Source organism: Neofelis nebulosa, chromosome 9 (assembly GCF_028018385.1).
Source record: "Neofelis nebulosa isolate mNeoNeb1 chromosome 9, mNeoNeb1.pri, whole genome shotgun sequence".
NCBI classification, from domain to species: domain Eukaryota; kingdom Metazoa; phylum Chordata; class Mammalia; order Carnivora; family Felidae; genus Neofelis; species Neofelis nebulosa.
In genome coordinates, this window is record NC_080790.1 from 57,797,894 (window position 1) to 57,817,762 (window position 19,869).

Below are 19,869 nucleotides of genomic sequence, written 5' to 3' on the forward strand. Positions count from 1 at the left end.
CCATGGGGAGGAAGGTGGTGCTGAAGTCAGTGATCTGTAAGCCTTATTTGATAGCTTGTTCTCTGTTGACTAGCGAGCCCTAACTCTGATTCATTGGTCCGTTTTTTAAATTTCTGATATAACTAGGGGCGCCTGGGTGGCGCAGTCAGTTAAGCGTCCGACTTCAGCCAGGTCACGATCTCGCGGTCCATGAGTTCGAGCCCCGCGTCAGACTCTGGGCTGATGGCTCGGAGCCTGGAGCCTGTTTCCGATTCTGTGTCTCCCTCTCTCTCTGCCCCTCCCCCGTTCATGCTCTGTCTCTCTCTGTCCCAAAAATAAATAAAAAACGTTGGAAAAAAAAATTAAAAATAAATAAATAAATAAATAAATTTCTGATATAACTAAACTGTGTATGGCAAAGTCAGAAACAATTTTCAGAGTAATCAGTAGCTTTGGCTTCCCTTTTGATGATTTATTTAACCGGGCAACCTGGGAATTCTAGAGCAGGTAAGTACTCTGGACACTGTCATCTACTTCTCTTGCTCTGGAATCATCTCTGATTAGCCTTTCAGAAACCAAAAGTTAACAGTGTGACAGAGTTGAGGGATGATTTTGGTTTTAGCTAGGTCAGTAATGTAGACTCAGAGTCAAAAGTTGTGAGCCCCGTTCTGGCTCCTACAACTAAAATTGAGCAAGAAACAGTTTCCTCACATGTCAACTGTGATTAGTCTAGAATTAGCTATCTCCTATGGTTCATTTTAGGATTCTAGGCTGCTGTTGTAGTTATTTAGTTAATATCTAATGTCCATAAGATGTGAAACCTGTAAATTATTTATTTGCCCCCCTGCAGTGTTGAATTAAAGAACTAAAAAAATCTTGTAAGCCTTATATACCTTTTGTTTTTATCAGAAATGAACAAATAGAAAAATAGGGAAATATTTTCCAATTATTTTTAATAGGGTTCAGACAGTGAGAAAGAATACGTTAAACTAGCAAATATGTATCACATAACTGTGGATGCCTAAAATGCTCTTAAATTCTACCACTTACGTGTCATTTCAGGTGAATGTTTTCCTTTGCATTTTCTCAGTATTCTACAGTGAACTTAGCACGTTTTATCATGAAGAATAATACACATTACAAAAGTTTGCTGCCACCTTTCTGTTATTTCCTCCCTCTATATAATTTTCATCTCCACCCCCTATTTAAGCCAATAAAGGTTAATCTGTGTTCGTTGAATGAAATGAAAGAGACTCAGGTCTACCAAGGGTTTACCATTTGTCAGCCACTGAGCTACAAAAGTGAAAAAGAAGACCATCTTTTTTTGAGAGTCTCAGGTCCAAAAGCAAAGGGGACGTGCAAGTCACAACAAAATGCTGTAATTGTGGCATTGCTTGCCATGAAGACAGAGAAGAGACTCCATTTCCTATCTGTGGTCTCTGTTTAGGATAAAAGCCCTGTGAAATTGCAAGGCTCATTGCTTGCATATGATAAAGCCATAGCCAATGTTGACATTAGCTGCCATTGTTGACCAATGTTGTTTGTAAAGAAAAGACAGTTCTAGCTTTGGGGTGAGATCCGCATCCTTTTAAACTGGTGTGTTAGTTTAGGCTGGCCTCTTAGATCCAGGGTCAGATCGTAGCTTTACCCCAAGTCCTTTGGTCTTGATCTGCCAGCACTGCCAGCTTTCTTTCCACTTCTCTCTGTTCCCTGTCCACTTACTTGTATTAGTAGGTTTTCTCATGTAGGTGTTACCAATCTATGCCTTGTAGAATTCTGGAGGTTCGAGGCCTGGGCCAGTTTAAGCCCTACATTTTCCAGGCAAGGGAAATTGAGGCAGCAAGAAAAGCAGCTGTGCCCAAAGGCACAGAACTAGTGGTGAAGCCAGGCCCAAACTGTTGCCCCCCAACAGAGTGAATTTGCAGGGTTTCTACCTCCAGTTATGTGTGCTATTTACATAGGTGAACAATTACAGAGGATCGTTGAGTGTTCTCAGAAGAGACTTCCATTTCCACAACTTAACAGCTGTATAGCCATCTGACAGAGGTGGCTTCCACGTGGAAGGTTTGCTTAGCGAGGACGCTACCGCTGTCTTGGATAAGTTTTTTGTAGCCAACATCACGGTAAGTGGTAGATTTAAGACTGCTCCTAGGGGCGCCTGGGTGGCGCAGTCGGTTGAGCGTCCGACTTCAGCCAGGTCACGATCTCGCAGTCCGTGAGTTCGAGCCCCGCGTCAGGCTCTGGGCCAATGGCTCGGAGCCTGGAGCCTGTTTCCGATTCTGTGTCTCCCTCTCTCTCTGCCCCTCCCCCGTTCATGCTCTGTCTCTCTCTGTCCCAAAAATAAATTAAAAACATTGAAAAAAAAAAAATTTTAAGACTGCTCCTAGATTACACAGCCTTTCAGCAGCTTCCGACCTAATTGTGGCCTGAAGTTAGGGAAACAACAGAGTGGACTGGGCCAGGCTGGTGGCAGATTGGGGTTCGGCACACTCAGTCTGTGCAGTGATCCTCATGGTGCGAGGATCACTCGAGGAATGAAGCTATCCAACCCTTAAGCAGATTTCAAACATAGACCTTACCCTTCAGCGTGGCAAACGTTAAATACACTAACTGGTCACCCATTGGACACTCCCTATTTTCTCTCCGCCCCCTCCCACCCTTGAGCTTAAAATTCCACCCCAGATCTAGGTTTGGTTTCTCTCTGCAGCCCATGTGTCTGAGGCCAGGCCCTCTTGCCCTGTTTGCTCTCCAAGCCTCAAGGGCTAACAAGGAAGACGAGTTCTTCATTTTTCTGGGTTGGCCCTCAGTCTCTTTACTGGGTTCTTGTTGGCAATGATGATGTTATGGCAGCCCTCATTTCTGAAGGCCCTGGAATCCTTGCTCATCAAGCCCTTGGCTCCTTCCCTAATTTCCTAGAGTAACTTTCCCATGTTTCTGATCCAGTTTGGATTCCTTCTTCCACTTTTATCAGTTTGCCCTGTTTGTGTAACATCTTATGCTGGAGAAATTCAGACTCTCTAGAGTAAATTGGCCTAGTAGTTCAGCTCCCCTGTTTTTCCTCCACACAGGCCAGGCACAAAATTTGTGGGTGTGTTGATATAACCGTATGGAATACCCCACACCAAGTGGGCACTGGGTGAATGTGAGTTCCATTCACTTTTCTTTAAAGAAATCTTGCCAGGTACACAAGCCTAGCACTGAAAGGTCCTCACTTCATAGAGTCTCTTATCTTAAAAAAAAAAAAAAAAAATTTGCTTAGCATAATAGCTCATATGCATGTTATCAGTGTAGGTCTTCTGGCTCTAACCAAGCTGAACATCCCCACAGTAACCGTGAGCTTTGGAAAGAGCCTTATTTTACCCCTGTGCCAGCCAGTTACATTTTAAGGAATGTGGCTGAAAACTGGCTTGGTCTCAAGTAAGATTTGTCACTGTGCATACATCTCTGAAATCCTGCTCTCAGGTAACAATAGAAATTATCTGGGGCATCTAGGTGGCCCAGTCTGTTAAGTGTTCGACTTCGACTCAGGTCATGATCTCACAATTCATGGTTCGAGCCCTGTGTCAGGCTCTGTGCTGAGGGCTTAGAGCCCGGAGCCTGCTTCTGATTCTGTGTCTCCCTCTCTGCCCCTCCCCCACTCATGCTCTGTCAAGAATGAATAAACGTTAAAAAAAAAAAAAGTTAAAAAAAATTATCTGACTCCCCCCCTTTTTTTTTAATTTATATTTTTTTAAATTTACATCCAAGTTAGCATATAGTGCAACAATGATTTCAGGAGTAGATTCCTTAATGACCCTTACCCATTACCCCTTCCGTTTCTTGAACAGCCCCAGCTGTGAATGCCAAATTCACTTTGGTATTTAACATATGCAATTTTCTATTGGATTGACTTTGTAAACAAGTTGATATTTGCCAGTAAGGCAACAACAAGTGGCCACCAGAGAGCCTGTGTATCTGGATATACCTCAGATTTCATCTCTGTCTGAACAGCTGGCTAAGAATTTTTTTATAAGAAAGCTAACTGAATGTAGCTAGAATGGTTTCTTTTGTTCAAATTTCCTCTCCTGGAGACCAGTCCCCAGGACTCCCCTCACCTGCCTTATCCATTAATGCAATGGGCTCATTTTCCCCAAATAAACAAGTTTTCTTGCCAGAGAACATAGGCGGCACTCTTGGATACAGGGACGTGTCTTGGGACCTGCATCTGAGTAAGGCGTGTTCTTCATTTTTCTGGGTTGGCCCTCAGTCTCTTTGCTGGGTTCTTGTCGGTGATGATGATGTTATGGCAGCCCTCATTTCTGAAGGCCCCTTGAGTTGTATTAATCCTGCCCGTGGCTGTCCAGCCCTCTTGAAAGCATCCTTCATTTCTGTTTGCTCACTTTCCTGAATGCCTCTTTCAGATCATCTTTCACCTCTTGCTTCAAGCTCTGGGGACACATGTGGTTTTGACATAATGTACAGATGTGACTTGGGGGAGGGGAGGCATGGCTGTGGGCTCGCACACATCAGCTGGACTCTGAAAGAGGGAGGTCATCCTCTGAGTGGGCCATTCAGGAAGGAGCGGAGGTGGAAAAGACCCAACAGGCGGCCTCAGGCCCTCCAGATTTCCCCTCCAAACACGAGACAGAACACTGTGGTATGTGTTTTCCACTGCAAGGAGAGAGCATGAGCTCAGCTCATGTGGACCAAATCACCCTAAATACGCTTGTGTGTCTGGTTTCTAAATTGAGACATATTAAACAATAAAGGACCAGTGACCAAAACTTCTATAGGGAAAAACCCAGTGATTTCTTTATCCACTCAACTGTTGATCACCAAGGTTGGCAAATTTCTTTGAAGGTCTAGTTAGTAAATATTTTTGGCCTTGGGGACCATGAGGTTTCTGTCAAAACTGTTGAGCCGTGCCTTTGTGGCTGTAAAGCAGCCATAGACAATACGTAAACAGACCAGTGTGGTGGCTGGTCATAATTTGCCCACTCTTGCCAGTCTAAATTATAAAACTTACAAACATCCTCATCATTGTTGTTTGCATAAATTAATGAGTACTCTGTATGTGGCCAGGACTTACGCTAAGTACTTGTTGTGAGTGATCACATTTATCCCATTCAGAACAATTCTGTGAAGTCATTAATAATATTATACCCATTTTACCGACAAAGAAGTGCAGAGGCTTAGAGAAGGTAAATAACATAAGTAAGGGCCAGGCTGGATTTTGAACTAAGTTAGCTTGACTCCAGTTTCATGCTCTTTTACCACTGCACAGGACAGCCTTAGATAACATCATGATATCCATATTTGCCTTTAGATCTTGCCATTAGCCAGTATTTGGACTTTGGCTTCTCCCCATCTTCCCCTAAAAGCCCAAAACATGCAAACAGATTATTGCTAAAAACTCTTGTATAAATTAATACATGGCAAAAATTTTTAAAGGAGTCCATTAACAAGTTATAATGAATTGGAAGGCAAGTTCTGCTATGCTTCCTGGCTAGTTTTGCTTTGTAATACCCAAGGGTCGTGGGAGATGAGTAGGCCTGGGGATCTCACGCCAGTGGCATCCACACTGGTTTTGAGGTTCCAAGATCTAGTGCTCTGAAAATGTAGAGATGGAGCTGGGCCTGGAGCAAGCTACTGCCCCTTGGGACGGCCTCACCTGGGGCCATTTGCCTCTTAACGCCAACACTGACATGAGCTGTCAGCCCGCTGTACACATGGGGGCAGGCTCCTCGGTTACCAGTGGAGGTATGCCGAGCTAACGTGGTCAGGGGAGACTGGATATCGCAACCTGCAAGTTGTTTCTGACTGGTGATGGTCATTTACGTGCAAGTTGACCAAATAGAAATGTTCATTAAAGATGGCAGAAAGCGGGGCACCTGGGTGGCTTAGTCGTACTCTTGGTTTCAGGCCGGGTCATAATCTCACTTCCTGGGTTCCTGAGTTGGAGCCCTGCATCAGCCCCCACTCTGACAGTGCAGAATCTGCTTGGGATTTTCTCTCTTCCTCTCTCTTTGCCCCTCTCTGGCTCACACTGTGCTCTCTCTCTCTCTCTCTCTCTCTCTCTCTCTCTCTCTCTCTCTCTCTCTCAAAATAAATAAATAAACTTAAAAAAAAAAAGATGGCAGAAACCAAGTTGGGATGTCTTTTGTTGTTATAATAAGTAAGGTGTGTTCTGAAGAAAGCTTAGAGTAAAAAGATTGGGAGGTGGGAGGGAATCCCGTATCCCATATCCCATATCCTATATCCCATCACCTACAGCAGTGTTTCCCAAAGTGCTTTCTTCAGGTTAAAGGGATGGTAATGGGGGAAGGGGTTCCTGTGGTCAAATAAGTTATGAAATGCAAGACTAAACAAACAGTATTCTCGAGGATATAGTATGTAGTGTTCTCAAAATGTTTGTTTGGTTGTTTTCTTTTGTTTTTGGATCCTCTTATAAAATTGTTTACAAGGAACACCCTTTGAGAAATCTTAACCCAGAGGCATTTCCTCATGTTTATTACATTTTGGTAAATTTCCTTTACAATCCAAGATTTTTTTTAAACAGGGGTCATATATTCTCTTTCTTTTTGTGTATGTGTTTGACTTTATTTTGAAGTATTTCATCCTCACAGAAGAGTTGTAAGAGTAGTATGAGGGACTCTCCTAATCCAATTCCCCATTTGTTAACATTTTACCGTAATTGGTATTTTCTCATTCTGTGTGTGTGTGTGTGTGTGTGTGTGTGTGTGTACATGTACACATTATTATTGCCATTACTTTTGTGTTTTTAGTTAAATTTCAGTTACAAGTTCTTTAATGAACTATACATTCATTTCTTGAAAATACTTACAGAAACTCAAATTAGGCTAGAAGCTTAATTCCCCCCCATTTCTACCTGTTGCATGAAGGCAAATCCCGCTTTGCCAGTGTGTGAAGGGTTTTCATTAAATTGCAAGGGAACAGTTTAATATTCCTTAGGCTTCTGTTCAGACCCACACACAGTTCGGATTTGTGAGGTTGTCACTTGATGTGTATGGGGACCATCACAACCATTTGCTGTGTGTTTTTAGTCCACTTGGGCAGTGTTCTTTGAGGACTGGCCTTGGCCGTTAGCTGAGATGGAAGCCTGGACCAGACACTCTCCTGTCCTTTAGTTTCAGAACTAAAGGGAGGAGTCAAGAGGTCCTAGGGTTTCATAGGACCTCTATATTTTAAGTGTCCTGTGGCGACTTGTCACACCTTCATAACATATCAACAAGGACGATTTCTTTTTTTTTTTTTTTTTTAATTTTTTTTTTTTTTTTTTTTTTTAACGTTTATTTATTTTTGAGACAGAGAGAGACAGAGCATGAACGGGGGAGGGGCAGAGAGAGAGGGAGACACAGAATCGGAAACAGGCTCCAGGCTTCGAGCCATCAGCACAGAGCCTGATGCGGGGCTCGAACTCACGGACCGTGAAATCATGACCTGAGCCGAAGTCGGACACTTAACCGACGAGCCACCCAGGCGCCCCAACAAGGACGATTTCTTAAATGACATCTAGTTTCAGTAGTGCTTTTATTTAGCATACATTGGTGCTTCCATATCTGGTTTTTTTTTCCAGCCATGAAATCAAAGCTGTCTTCCTCCTTCAGATGGTTTAAGTATAGCCCAGTTTGCACATAAAGTGAGTCAAGCGAACGCTGCTACCTTACAAAGAGATGTGTTGGTGTAAGGGGACTGTGGATGTGATGTGATGTAACCTCTCATGGAGTATTTCCAAAACCATATAAGGAGGCTCGAAGTAGTCACCTCAGTGTCAACACCGAGCTCACGAATGAGGCTGGAGCTTGTGTCCCCAAAGGAAGCATAAGGAACACCACCAGATAGTCTTGGGAGGAGAGAGCGCCAGGCATTTGTTCAGCGGGTGGATGCAGCCCTCACAGTGGCCTTTGGACTCGCGTGTCCTACCTTCAACCTGGAAGCTCCCACGCCCATGGTCACTGGTTGCACTGTGTGAATGGGCACCATTCACACATATAGGATGTTCACACCTAACTGGAAAAGTGCCTTGTCTGGATACACATTAGACCATAGGGAGAGAAAAAAATTTTTCTTTAGTTGTTAAAACGTTTTATGACGAAAGTTTTTAGATACTCAAAAGAACAGAGAATAATAAAGTCAGTCCCTATATTACTTACTACAGATGCAGCAATGATCAAGATTTTATCACATTTCATTACCCTCCCCTTTTTGGCTAAAATACTCATAATAACAAATCCCAGATATCACATCATTTCATCCCTACCATGTTTTCTCTAAGAAGTAGACATTTCATAAATCCAATGCCATTTTCCCACTTGGCAAAATTAACCAGGACCAAAATTTTGAGATCTAGTTTTTATAGAGCTCCTGCGACTAGGTCACCTTGCAACGTGAGAATCAACAGAGTCCATGCCAATACTAATTTATGGATATCTTAAAAGAAGGGGATCCTTGCTCTTAGCTGTGAACAAAATTATTCGGATTGGAGATGGGGCGGGTAAGCAATTCGCACTTGTGGTTCTACGTCTGTAATCGCAGGTATTGAGCTGTGCCATTTGCTTCCTGGGCATTTCACAGTATCATCAATGATTGATAATCATAACTTACAGGAATTTTTTTAAACAATATTTTAATTGGAAAAAGCATCTGTCAGCTGTCAGGCTTCCAGCTTCCACTTTTGAGAAGCAGGATGTTGAATGTGAGTAATGACACAACAGGCCTATAAAATGCGGACTAACCCTCGGATGACTCATCCAGTACGATGCAGTATATTTGTCAAGGAGACTGAATCATATATGGGGGAAACCACTTTTCAGGCAGCCAGCTGGTTCTCAGGTCCGCAAGAGACAATCCATTTTTATCGGAAGCTTTATAGTAGCAATAATGCTTATATCCAGCACTTGGGCTCTACAATGTAGAGGAAATGGCATCACCCGGCAGGTATGTGCTTACTGTTTACATGAACTTTATTTTCTCCTTGTTCTCTTCTGCCTAACCTTTCCGATAATTTGACATTTTTTAAGGGGGAAAATTATTCTAATTGGAAGGAACTGAAGGGGGTGTGTGTGTGTGTGTGTGTGTGTGTGTGTGTGTGTATTCACATGCAAAGACGGAGACGTTACCACTGGTCTTTGGATGGACACAGAGGTCTTGTCCACTCATCTCCCTCTCTGAAAACAAATTTCTCCTTAGATATTCAGAGAAACTCAGCCCTGAGTTTAAAAGATGCTGCCCAGGAAACGGCTTGCAGAGGTGATACACCTTTTGGGTGGGTGGTTTACAACTTTAATAAATAAATTTTAAAAAGGAAAGAAAAAGCAAAGGTGAGCTAAAGGATGTGGTCTAATAGTAACTATCGTGTCTATTATGTTGGATTTATTTTCAGTACTATGCTTTTTCTTACCCCCAAGATACATGACTTAATGCAAGAAAGCTTTATTCCCCCTACAGAGGGAATATGTCTAATTTTTGCAAATCATAATTTGCTCATACTGAATTCATGCATTAACTTTACTAGGTGGGAGAAAGGGTAGTGGGGGTTTGGTAACAACATTTAATTATAGCTTTCACATGATCTGAAGGATTGTTCTGCATAATTGGGAAGCTGTGTTGCCTGTCTGACCTTCTCTCTTTCTTCACTCACTAAATTTAAACCATGCCCGACTCGTTAAGGCACAGATCTTGTTTATTTGAGTATATTAAACATTCCTCTGTGTGTTGACAGTCCATTCAGTGTCTCCTCATATTTTTAAAAAATACTTTTTGTGTCCTACTTGTTAGGGACAGATGATATAGTTAGTTTATAGTAGTGCTATTTCTGCTTTTCTGGTGGGTCTGTCCAGAATGGCTGGGTCGGGACTTAAAACACAACTGTGCACAAATTTGCCTAAGGTTTAGTATTTGTGGAGCAGCCTTGTCTATGGGGTAATTTCTGTTATCACTCAGAGAGAGCATTAAACAGATCAAGGCTTACCGAGCTGGAAAAGTAGGCAGTCTTTGTCTCTCTTCCCCTTTCTTGTAAAGCCCATAATAATGACTTCTGTTCCTTGAGGTACATGTATTCTAAACTGTCCGTAAATGTATTAATTTGGCCTATTTAAATACATTCAGAAATGCAGATAATATGGAAAGCCAGCCTGAAGGGAGTTTGTTTGTTTCTGTTCTGTAGATTAAGAGGTGCCCTCTTTTTTTTTTTTTTTTAGGATGGCCAGTTTGTTTTTGGAGACAGGACCATCTCCAAATTTCATTAATTTTGCATTCTATAAATGAAAGCCACCTGTTATGCTGTAACATGCTAATTATGGTAGAGGACAATAATGAAGAGGAACAGTATTTGAAATATGTGGGGGTTTTGCTAAGAATTTTCCTGCCCACATCTGTAGTGCTTATTTTTATATGTGTATGTGTATACATGCATATATAGCGCATATTTAATAATAGCATTTGGTGGTATTAAAAAAATACTTCAGTTTCAAAGTAAACCTTCTTTTTATTCCTTCTCATTAACTGGTTTTTTTTGTTTTTTGTTTTTTTTTTAAGTTTTAGGAGAAAACCTACTTTGAAAATGTTAGCCTGAACTAAAACCTGAATTTTGTGATCTTCTAGTAGATGATGTCCCCTCTTGCTGCTTTGCCGGGTGCCATCAGTTCAAGTTTCATTTTGTCAAAAGTCATCAGAAGAATACTGTGATTTCAAAATATGAATTAAAGGCAGCATAGGTTGTTTGCTCTGATTTCCCTGAAATCTTAGGTTCCATTATATCATTTTTTCCCCTTAAGTGCTACAGAAAATGGTTCCAGGCAGGCATATAAAAACATTTCATCTAAAGTTCTTGATGTATGGCATTTTCAGTGAAAATGTCTTGCTTTCCCTGTGATTTGTGTAGTTGAGACTCACCCAGGTCCTTTCCAAATAATTTTAGGGCAGCATGACTTTTGTTCAGGGCATCTTGATGACTGATTCAGCAATGACAGTCCCCCCTAGGGATGTGGCCGCTGCTCCCAGAGGCCCCTGTGCTGCTAGGCACCATGAGCCGTCTTTAGATTCCTTCTTTGCCTTTTGAGGGAAAAGGAATCCAGGGTGGCTTAGTCGGTTACGCGGCCGACTTCGGCTCAGGTCATGATCTCACGGTCCATGAGTTCAAGCCCCGCTTCGGGCTCTGTGCTGACAGGTCAGAGCCCGGAGCCTGTTTCAGATTCTGTGTCTCCCTCTCTCTGACCCTCCCCTGTTCATGCTCTGTCTCTCCCTGTCTCAAAAAATAAATTAAAAAACGTTAAAAAAAATTTTTTTTTTTAAAAAAAAGAAAAGGAATCCAGAGCCATGGCCAGTACCAAGGATCTCCTGTCATTCAACTTGGAAGTGATCAGTAGGTACTGAGTGAGATGCTGCCTATGTTCAGACCTATGTGCTGGGTGGTGTTAAATGAAAAAAATGCCTGTGATCTGGGCCCAGCCCTGTCCTTGATTTCATTCCCTCTTCAGTGGGGATTCATCATTACTGGCAATAGATTCCTCTTGGGCTTTCTTTTATTCATACATCTACTGGAGTCTATAATCTGGAGCCATTAATCACTCCACGTAGAAGCAACTTTTAGCTATTCCCTTTTGGTCTTTCAAAATCTAACTCTTCTTGGATGGGTATCGAGAAAGAGCTGCCCTAATAAAAAAAATTCATTCGATAGTTTTGGTGGCCTTCTTTTTTGAGCCAAATAGAGTGACAACCTCAGACAAATGACTTATTTATTTACTTATTTTTTTGCTTTCTTCCTTGAGAGGAATGGCAGTCAGGGAGCGCATTTGAATCCTCAAAGCTTAGAGCTTTCAGGATATTGTATTAGAACAGATTAGAAAACATCAAGGACCGTTTTTCCCTGTCTTTGAGAGTTGGAGACCCCTCCCTGTTTAGCATCTATTAAAATTATATTTAATGACTCAAAACTATAATGAATTCAGTGACCGTTTAATAAAAACAGATTTATTTTAAATAAATCACTTTATTTTAAATAAAATCACTATAGGTTGGGGCGCCTGGCTGGTTCACTCAGAAGAGCATGGGACTCTTGATCTAGGTGATGTGAGTTCATGTTCCATGTTGGGTATAGAGAATACTAAAAAATAAAATAAAATAAAATCACTGTAGATTATCTATCAACATTTAAAAATACTTGTATTTCAAGAGACCTGTTGAGTGAGTTTATGATCTTTTCTTGCTGTACAAGTGGATGATTTATGGATGAGTGGCAATAACTATGGCCCCCCGAGGGGGAGAGCTGAACCTGTCCATTGCCTGGTGTCCATTTCCCACTGATCTGTTAAACTGCCCTCCCCACATCCGGGGTTTATGGTCAATCTGCCTACGTAGTGGGTGGGATTACTAGCACTTGTAGATAAATCTCGTATCATTATCTAGAAATAACAACTTTCCTGTTGTATCTCAGAAAAGCCAGAGACACGCAAGGACCAGCCTTTGTAGGACATAAACCCCACTCTTAAGGACACATAAATGGAGTGAATGAACACTCTGTTAGCAAATCAGCATCAACTTTCATTAGTCCTGAGCATTCTTCCAAGTATGTTTGCTGACAGCTCGTTTGCATTGACATCTGTGCCCAGGTTGTCTTTTGGGTACTGTGGGACAGTTACAGAAGCCATGCCCATTCCCAGCTGGATTCTTAATCACCAGCATTTCTTTGTAATTAATGATCTCCATAGAGAAAGCAGATGCTTGAGACCAGGCTGGCACTTCAGCCTTTCCTGAAAGCTTTTGGCTTACGTGACAACAACTCTACCTTCCTTGCTGTGCACTCTGAGAGCAGCACGGGGAGTTAGCTACATTGTCTTCATTTAGAGCTCAGCATGCCCAGAGTCGCAGCAATCCAGCTTTCTCTGTCCAGATTTCAACCCAAGAGATGACTTTCGGCTTTCAGTATTATTAAGTCATGCAGATGCAAAGATTTTTCAGATTGGAGGTGTCCAAGCTGGGTTTGGCTTTTTTGTGGTTTTCTTTTAAACACATGTTCCTTGTACCCATCCAATGAAAGAGATGGGTTGCCTGCCCTTGCCATTGCCCCATGAGGCCTGCTGTTTGACTGGGCCTCTTGAATTCCATGAAACAGAGCGCAGACAGCATGTGTCATAAGGGCTGCTTGGGAAGGGTGAAGAGCAGAATTCGTGGCTGTGGGTGGGCGTGTGTTCTCATCACATCGCCAAAGAGCTGCAATGTGCAAAATCTGGCAGGAACTTGTTCCAAAGAAAAATAAAACAGCCCCTTTTTTCTGTTTTGAGAAATATTAAAAAACATCACTAACCCCCATGTTGAAGAAATGGAACCATTAGAGAATCTTTGTGATTGTGTGTATGTGTGTGTGTGTGTGTGTGTGTGTGTGTGTGTGTGTGTGTGTTTTAGTAATCTTTGAAACAGAGGTTAAGGTTTTGAACAGAGGAGAAGGGACTCACCATATAAAATATTTTGGGGGGATTCTGTCACTTCTGTTGTAAACATGATACGCATTCTATTCAAATCTAATTGGGCAAGGATGAGGGGAGTTTGTTAGAGCTAACAATTAGGGGAAAGTCTATTACATTTAACTTTCTCCTGTTCTTTGATGTGATTTTGTAAGAAAAGCCATTTTTATCAGTGAAACCAATTACAAAGGAAAGGTTTGTGTTTTTCATATATGTGATTTGTCTTGTATACAAAAGAAAAAAGCATAGGCCACATTTACATTTATATTTGAGGCATAAGATTTTCCTTTTATAGTTACCTTGAGAAGGTCTTTAGCGATGTATATAGTTTGCACAATGGACATATGCTGTCTTGATAATTAGGGGGGAGTTTTGTGGGTTGTTTTGTTTTAAAGATTTTTAAGTAATCTCTACACCCAATGGGGGGCTTGAATTTACAACCCCGAGAGCAAGAGTCGCATGCTCCACTGACTGAGCCAGCCAGGTGCCCCTGTTTTGTTTTTATTTTTAAGTGTTAATGTCCTTACTTCTTAAGGACTTACTTCTTAAGTCCTTACTTCTTAAGGACTACAGAAATGTTCCTCAGCCAAAGCCCCAAATTCCTGCATTTGGGGTCCTTCCTGAGTATACTTATTTCTAGTGTCCCCTTTTTGTTTCTCAAATTAGTTGTCTTTTTTTTTTTCAAATGGCCAAATAAATAAATAAATAATGTTTTTAAAGGCCAAATAAATAAAACTGACCATTTTAGCCATTTTTAGTATACGGTACATTTGTGTTAATTATGCACTTTGTTGCACAGCCAATCTCCAGAACTTTCTCATCCTGCAAAACTGAAACTACACCCATTAAACGACTCCCCATTCCTCCCTTATCCTAGACCTCGACAGTCCCCATTCTACTTTCTGTTTCTATGAGTTTGACTACTTTAGAAAGTGGAATCAGACAGTATTTATATTTTTGTGACTGGCTTGATTTCCCTTAGTATAATGCCCTCATGGTTCAACCATGTTGTAGCAAATGGCAAGATTTCTTTTTTTTAATCTGAAAAATAATTTATGTATATATACTGCATTTTTTTTATCCATTCCTCCCTTGATGGACATTTAGGTTATTTCTGCCTCTTGGCTGTTGTGAATAATGCTGCAGTGAACATAGGTGTGAAATTAATTACCTTTTGAGAAAATAATTGACTTTCAGTGTTAGAGTTAATCCTGTATATGCAAACACACAAGAAAAAGTGCCATTGTGTCATGTCACCTTATGTTTATCCAGCCTTTTCAGTTTACACAAGAGCTTCCATATGCCAAGTTACTCACTGTAGGAAATCGTTGGGTAGGTAGCAATTTTTGGTCTGGGATGGTGTATGCGCAGTGCCTTTGGGGATCGTGACTTTCCTAGAGATGAGCTTAGTCCTAGGAGGTTGCTGAAGCACACTGGTGAATGAAACGAGCTGTGGGTAGTTCCTCTTGAATGACATTAAGACAGGGGCCCTTTTATTCTTTCTTCCAATATTAAATGGCTGCCAAGAGTGACAGCATGACTTCAAGGTAGCGTAATTACATCAGCTTGGCCGTACAGACCGCCACTTTGTCAGTAAAGCTTTCTGGGTGGTTGGCCGTGGCCACTTGGTTGCCCTGCCTCAGGCAGTAGTCTTCAGCCACCACTGAATGCATGACCTACCACCTGGTTGGGCTCCGTGGAATATGCATGTTGGTGATGGTCAGGGAAGCCCGGTTCAACAGCTTAGCCTCCAAAGGTCTCAGTTATCTGTGAAGATTGTGAGTCTTGTAATAAAAGTTTCTAGTCCTTCCACAAGCTGGTAGACTTTGTCATGTGGGGACAGCTCTAGTGTTCCCTGGAAGTTCTTTTTGAAATGAAACTAGAATATTCTCCCATAAATGAAATAATATTTTAAGAATACTTGGTTAAACTGTGAGCAAGCTTGGCAGCTAGTTGGTGTTGGCATTCTCCTTTTTTGCCCCGTTCTTTTATGGCAGGAGAGTAACTTAATAGAAGCACATGTACTGAGTGGACAGCTGTTTTGTAATAACTCGGAAGGAAATTGCCTTCGTAGGTCAAATCCTGTCTCTGTTGTGGTGAAGAACTAGTCAAGAATCTAATGCTGCATGATCATCCTGTGAGCCTGAAACTTGCTTTGTCCCCGCCCTTCTGATTGTTCAGCAACAGTCGCTGCCACCATGGAAGGAAAGAGCAGTTTCCCCAGTAACACCTAATTTGGAATTCCTAAACTATAATGTTGATACTGATACGCTTGTTATATTTGCATTTAAACCAGTCATTAGGAACTTGGTTAACTTAAGTGCTTTCCTTTTGGTTTGTGTGCTTGCTTGCTTAAGTGAAAGATTTCTCAGTGTTATTAGCAGACGATCATCAAGTTGGCCCTTTTTAGGGCTGGTCAGGGTCCAGTGGTGCCAAATTCCAGGGGTCCCTGATGAAGCCTAAATCAGAAGTTTGGGGGTTCCTCCTTGCTTACCCTTTCTCCCCTAGCCCATACCCAGATAGGAACCCTTTTAGCTCCAGAACTAAATAGAACTGGCCAGTCCCACTGAAGGTCGGGAATGAGGCTTCGTTTTTTCTTTTTCTTTTTCTTTTTATTCTTTTAAGTTTATTTATTTATTTTGAGAGAGAGAGAGAGATCACAAGTGGGGGAATGTCAGAGAGGAGAGACAGAATCCCAAGCAGGCTCTGCACCATCAGCGCAGAGCCGGATACGGGGCTTGAGCTTATGAACCTTGAGATTATGACTTGAGCCGAGATCAGGAGTCCGATGGTTAACTGATTGTGCCACCCATGTGCCCTGGGAATGAAGCTTCTATTTAAGGACACTCTTAGGAGGCAATCAAAACCATTTGGGAATATAACTATGATTCAGGTATTTTAGGAATTGATGAGGCTGTCACGGACTAGATTGGAAATCCTGGTGCTCAACCGGTTTTGGTTTTTCCTATGGGAAAAGTACATTCCAGTTTCAAAAAACTGATTTACAAGAAAATTTTTAGATCAGAACTCATTTGTGACCTCGAAGGAGCCTGGACCAAACATGAAGCTTGAAGTGCACAGAGTTGCTTTATCAAAAGTCTGTAATAAATATCTCTCCCCATTTTTAAGTTAGGCAGTTGATTCATTACCTTTTCCTAACCTTTTTTCCCTTTCTCTCTGAAGGTAATGAAGATTTTGTACTGGAACATCTGTCTTGAGTCAGTTGATAAAACATAGAGGATGAACTATTTGGGAGAAAGGGAGTACATCCCTCTTCTCTTTGCCTGCATTTGGTCTATAAATATGTCTTGGGGATTTTCTTCCATGTGGCTAAAGGGAATCTCATGTTTGTGGATGCGTAAACCCAGCTAGATGGCTGCATCGTGCCTACGTTATTCAAAGGTCTTACTAAACTTCTTGAAACAATTTTCATCATTTTCATGTTTTTTAGAAATACTTTGATAGACCCATTTTGCTCCTGGGAACCTTATAATTGCATAATAATACTTGTACCGAGAGAACGAGAGAACGTATCTGTTAGTTTGTTGTGGTTTCAGGTCTTTGTAGTTGGAGGGGTTTTTTTCTCCCCCAAATCAAAATATATTTTCGGTTGCATTTTACTGCTGCATGATTTCTGATCTGCTTTTGTAGAATATTTGGGTGGCTTAAGTTTGCTTAAGCCCTCTGGCAGAGCTGAAGGACTTTAAGGCCCTTTAAAAAGAAACAACCACAAAAGCTAAAACGGGGGCCGAAGTTGAAAAGGGACCTCAAAGGTCATTGGACCCTTACCCCTCATTTTACATATGAAGAAACTGAGGCTCACTCTCAGATTTTAGAGTCTGGGGTGTCTCACCCAAAAAGGAGAAGAAGATGGGCAGTAGAGGTCATGTCTGCTGACCTAGGAAACTAGCTAGACTGGCCATCTGAAAATGAAGATTGCTTCCGCTGCTGGGAAGTGTTGCCAAGCCAAGGAGGACTTCCAAGCCCCACTCCCCAGCGGTGCCATTTTTTTCATGTGGCTGTGTTATTAGCGATACCTCCTCTAGTTCTCCAACAATCAGTTGCCTATACATTAAGCTTGAAGAGACCTATGAGAATAATTTATATCCTCTAGATCACCTAAGTTAGATGTGGGAAATCTTTGCCACAACATAGAACCTCTCTTTAAAAAGTGGGGGAAGGGGCTGTTTACAGAGATGAGATCTTAGTCCTGTATTTGTTCCCAATGCCAGTGACCTTGAACAAGTCCCTTCTCCTGTCTGAATTACAATTTTTCTAAGTGAGGGGTCTAGTAGATGGTTTCTGTGATTATTTTTTTTTCTAGCTTAAAAAAGTGTATCTCTAACTTACTTGTGTGGCTCTTTGCTAATCCTGATTGAAGACCTAAACTCCACCTGTAGGCCCACCTGTACCCTGGGCTCTACCTGGGAAAGGAAGAGATCCAGAATTCTTCGGGGAGAACAGATGCCTTGCGTGTACTTTGTTTCTTTCTTTCTTTGTGTGTTAAGCTCTTCATCTCTGTCGAAGCAGGTGGCAGAATCCTAGAAGAAAGGGAATAAATGAATTGGTAATTCTTGCTGCCTGAAACGGCATCCTTGTCCAATAGATCTGTTGGGGACAGAAGCAGGGAGGCTCTTAAAATCTAGCCAGCATATTGTTAGCTCCACATGCTGACTTCCTTTCCTCCTTGTGGGCTAAATTATCACCTTCTTTTGTGTGAGAGCAGGTTTTATTAAGGACTGGCTCATAGAGGATTTTGTAGATTTAGAACTGGTAGTAACAAACATAGTTTGGTAAAGTAATTTCCTGACCTTTTCAGCACGGGCTTTGTTTTAGGGCCGGCGGGGTGGGGAGTGGCAAGTAAAAAGTGGGAAGTGTGAGCTGGACTGAGTGAGGAGGGGTAACCTGACTTTAGTACCATTATCAGCAACTTCTGATTTAGTGTTGATCGCCATTTAGAATAGTAGAGCACTATGAATGTTCTCTCTCATCATCTTTATGAAAGTTTTCAGTTGTTGAGAAAAGTTGAAACAAGTGTACCAACACTCACTATATCCTGTCTGCAACTAGCATGTTACTGCTCTTGCTCTGTCACACATGTATGTATCTGTCCATCCCTCCATCCAAGACTCCGTGTTATTTTTTTAATGTATTTCCGACTGGTTGCAGATACTACTGCATTTCTCCCTAAACATTTCAGCATGCCGATCATTAAGTCCACTCTTCCTTTCTTTTCTCCAATTCAGTGAGAAAGCAACCAAAGATATTCTGAGAAAGTTGGACTTGGAAGTTCAAGGGCTGCAATTTAAAGACCTGAATTGGAGATTATTAACTTTAAACAACTCCCTTTGCCATTTGTGTTTTGAAGTGCCAGTTTTTCTATTACGTGTGTACTTTCATGTGGTGAGAGTTCATTTTCTGGAGTAATCGAACATTTCCATTAGCTGGCCTTTGGGGGTTTAAATGTGGATTGTAAATACCACTTTCGGAAGGGTGTGTAAAACAGGGAAATTCAAAGAAAATTCTTGCTTTCAGACTAAAAAGTAGGAGAAGAAGAAAGGATTCTTCAGGGGTGGGTTGTTTTGTTTGTTTTAAGCTGGCAATCCTTTGATCTTGATTAATTATGAACTCCACTGAACTCCGGGCTCAGCAAAGCAGCCGACAATAAAAGTAAAATCATAAACCTAGATTCAGACTTGGGCCTCTCGCCTCCCAGGCCTCCCTCACCCCCGTTTCACACTGGGTGATCACCCAGAAATTCAGCCCTTCAGTATAGAAACTTCCAGTCTGTAAGAAGTAGATTCATTCTATTTTGGGTTGAATAAATTTTCTTTAAGTGATTTACCCACGTCCAAGAGTTGTCCTTCTCGGGTGATTTTTGACAAAAACTGCGAAATCTTCAATAGATGTCCAGAACATTAGGTGAACTGTTGTGTTAAAATCTTACCGTAATTGGCTAAAATGTTTTGTCTGACCCTGAAATTCCCACGTTAACTTAACCGTTTAAGAACCTGTGCATGATGTGTGATAGAATTAATGTTAAAATAGAACACACACATACCCATGTACGTGTTATCTTGTTACTTCGGTAACTGGGTACAGTGGATGAGATTCCTAGGTGCACAGGTTGAGGAGAGGAGGCCGACTGGTGACATGTCCAGTTGGGTTTGGAAACCTTGTCTGGTATTGATATGCCTGGAAAACAAGAGTCTAAATGTGAGTTATCCCCCTGTGCTAGTATAATTTTCACTTGTGACAGGGCAGAGAGTCATTTGATGCTAAGTTTTACAGAAGAAATCTTTTCCAAAAAAAAAAAAAAAGATGGTTTTGATTTTGTTGAATTCCATGGAATTACAGTTTTTTATTTAAAATTATATTTACTTTTGTTGTTGTTGGTTAATGTCCTAAAACCAGTGTTTTAAAACTCAAA

At 41.5% G+C, this 19,869-nt stretch overlaps 1 protein-coding gene across 2 annotated transcripts in view; it reads left to right on the plus strand.

Annotated features, from left to right (window-relative positions):
• The window catches only part of SPRED2 (sprouty related EVH1 domain containing 2), a 114,608-nt gene that overhangs the window by 52,564 nt on the left and 42,175 nt on the right, over nt 1–19,869 (plus strand). The window contains exon 1 of one of the 2 annotated variants that reach the window (XM_058683901.1): nt 8,770–8,916. The exons of the other annotated variant lie outside the window; for it this stretch is intronic. Coding sequence (XP_058539884.1) covers nt 8,900–8,916 — 17 coding nt within the window. The 5' untranslated portion in view covers nt 8,770–8,899. Of the gene's footprint in view, nt 1–8,769; nt 8,917–19,869 lie in introns of those variants that run through there. 2 annotated transcript variants of the gene reach the window in all.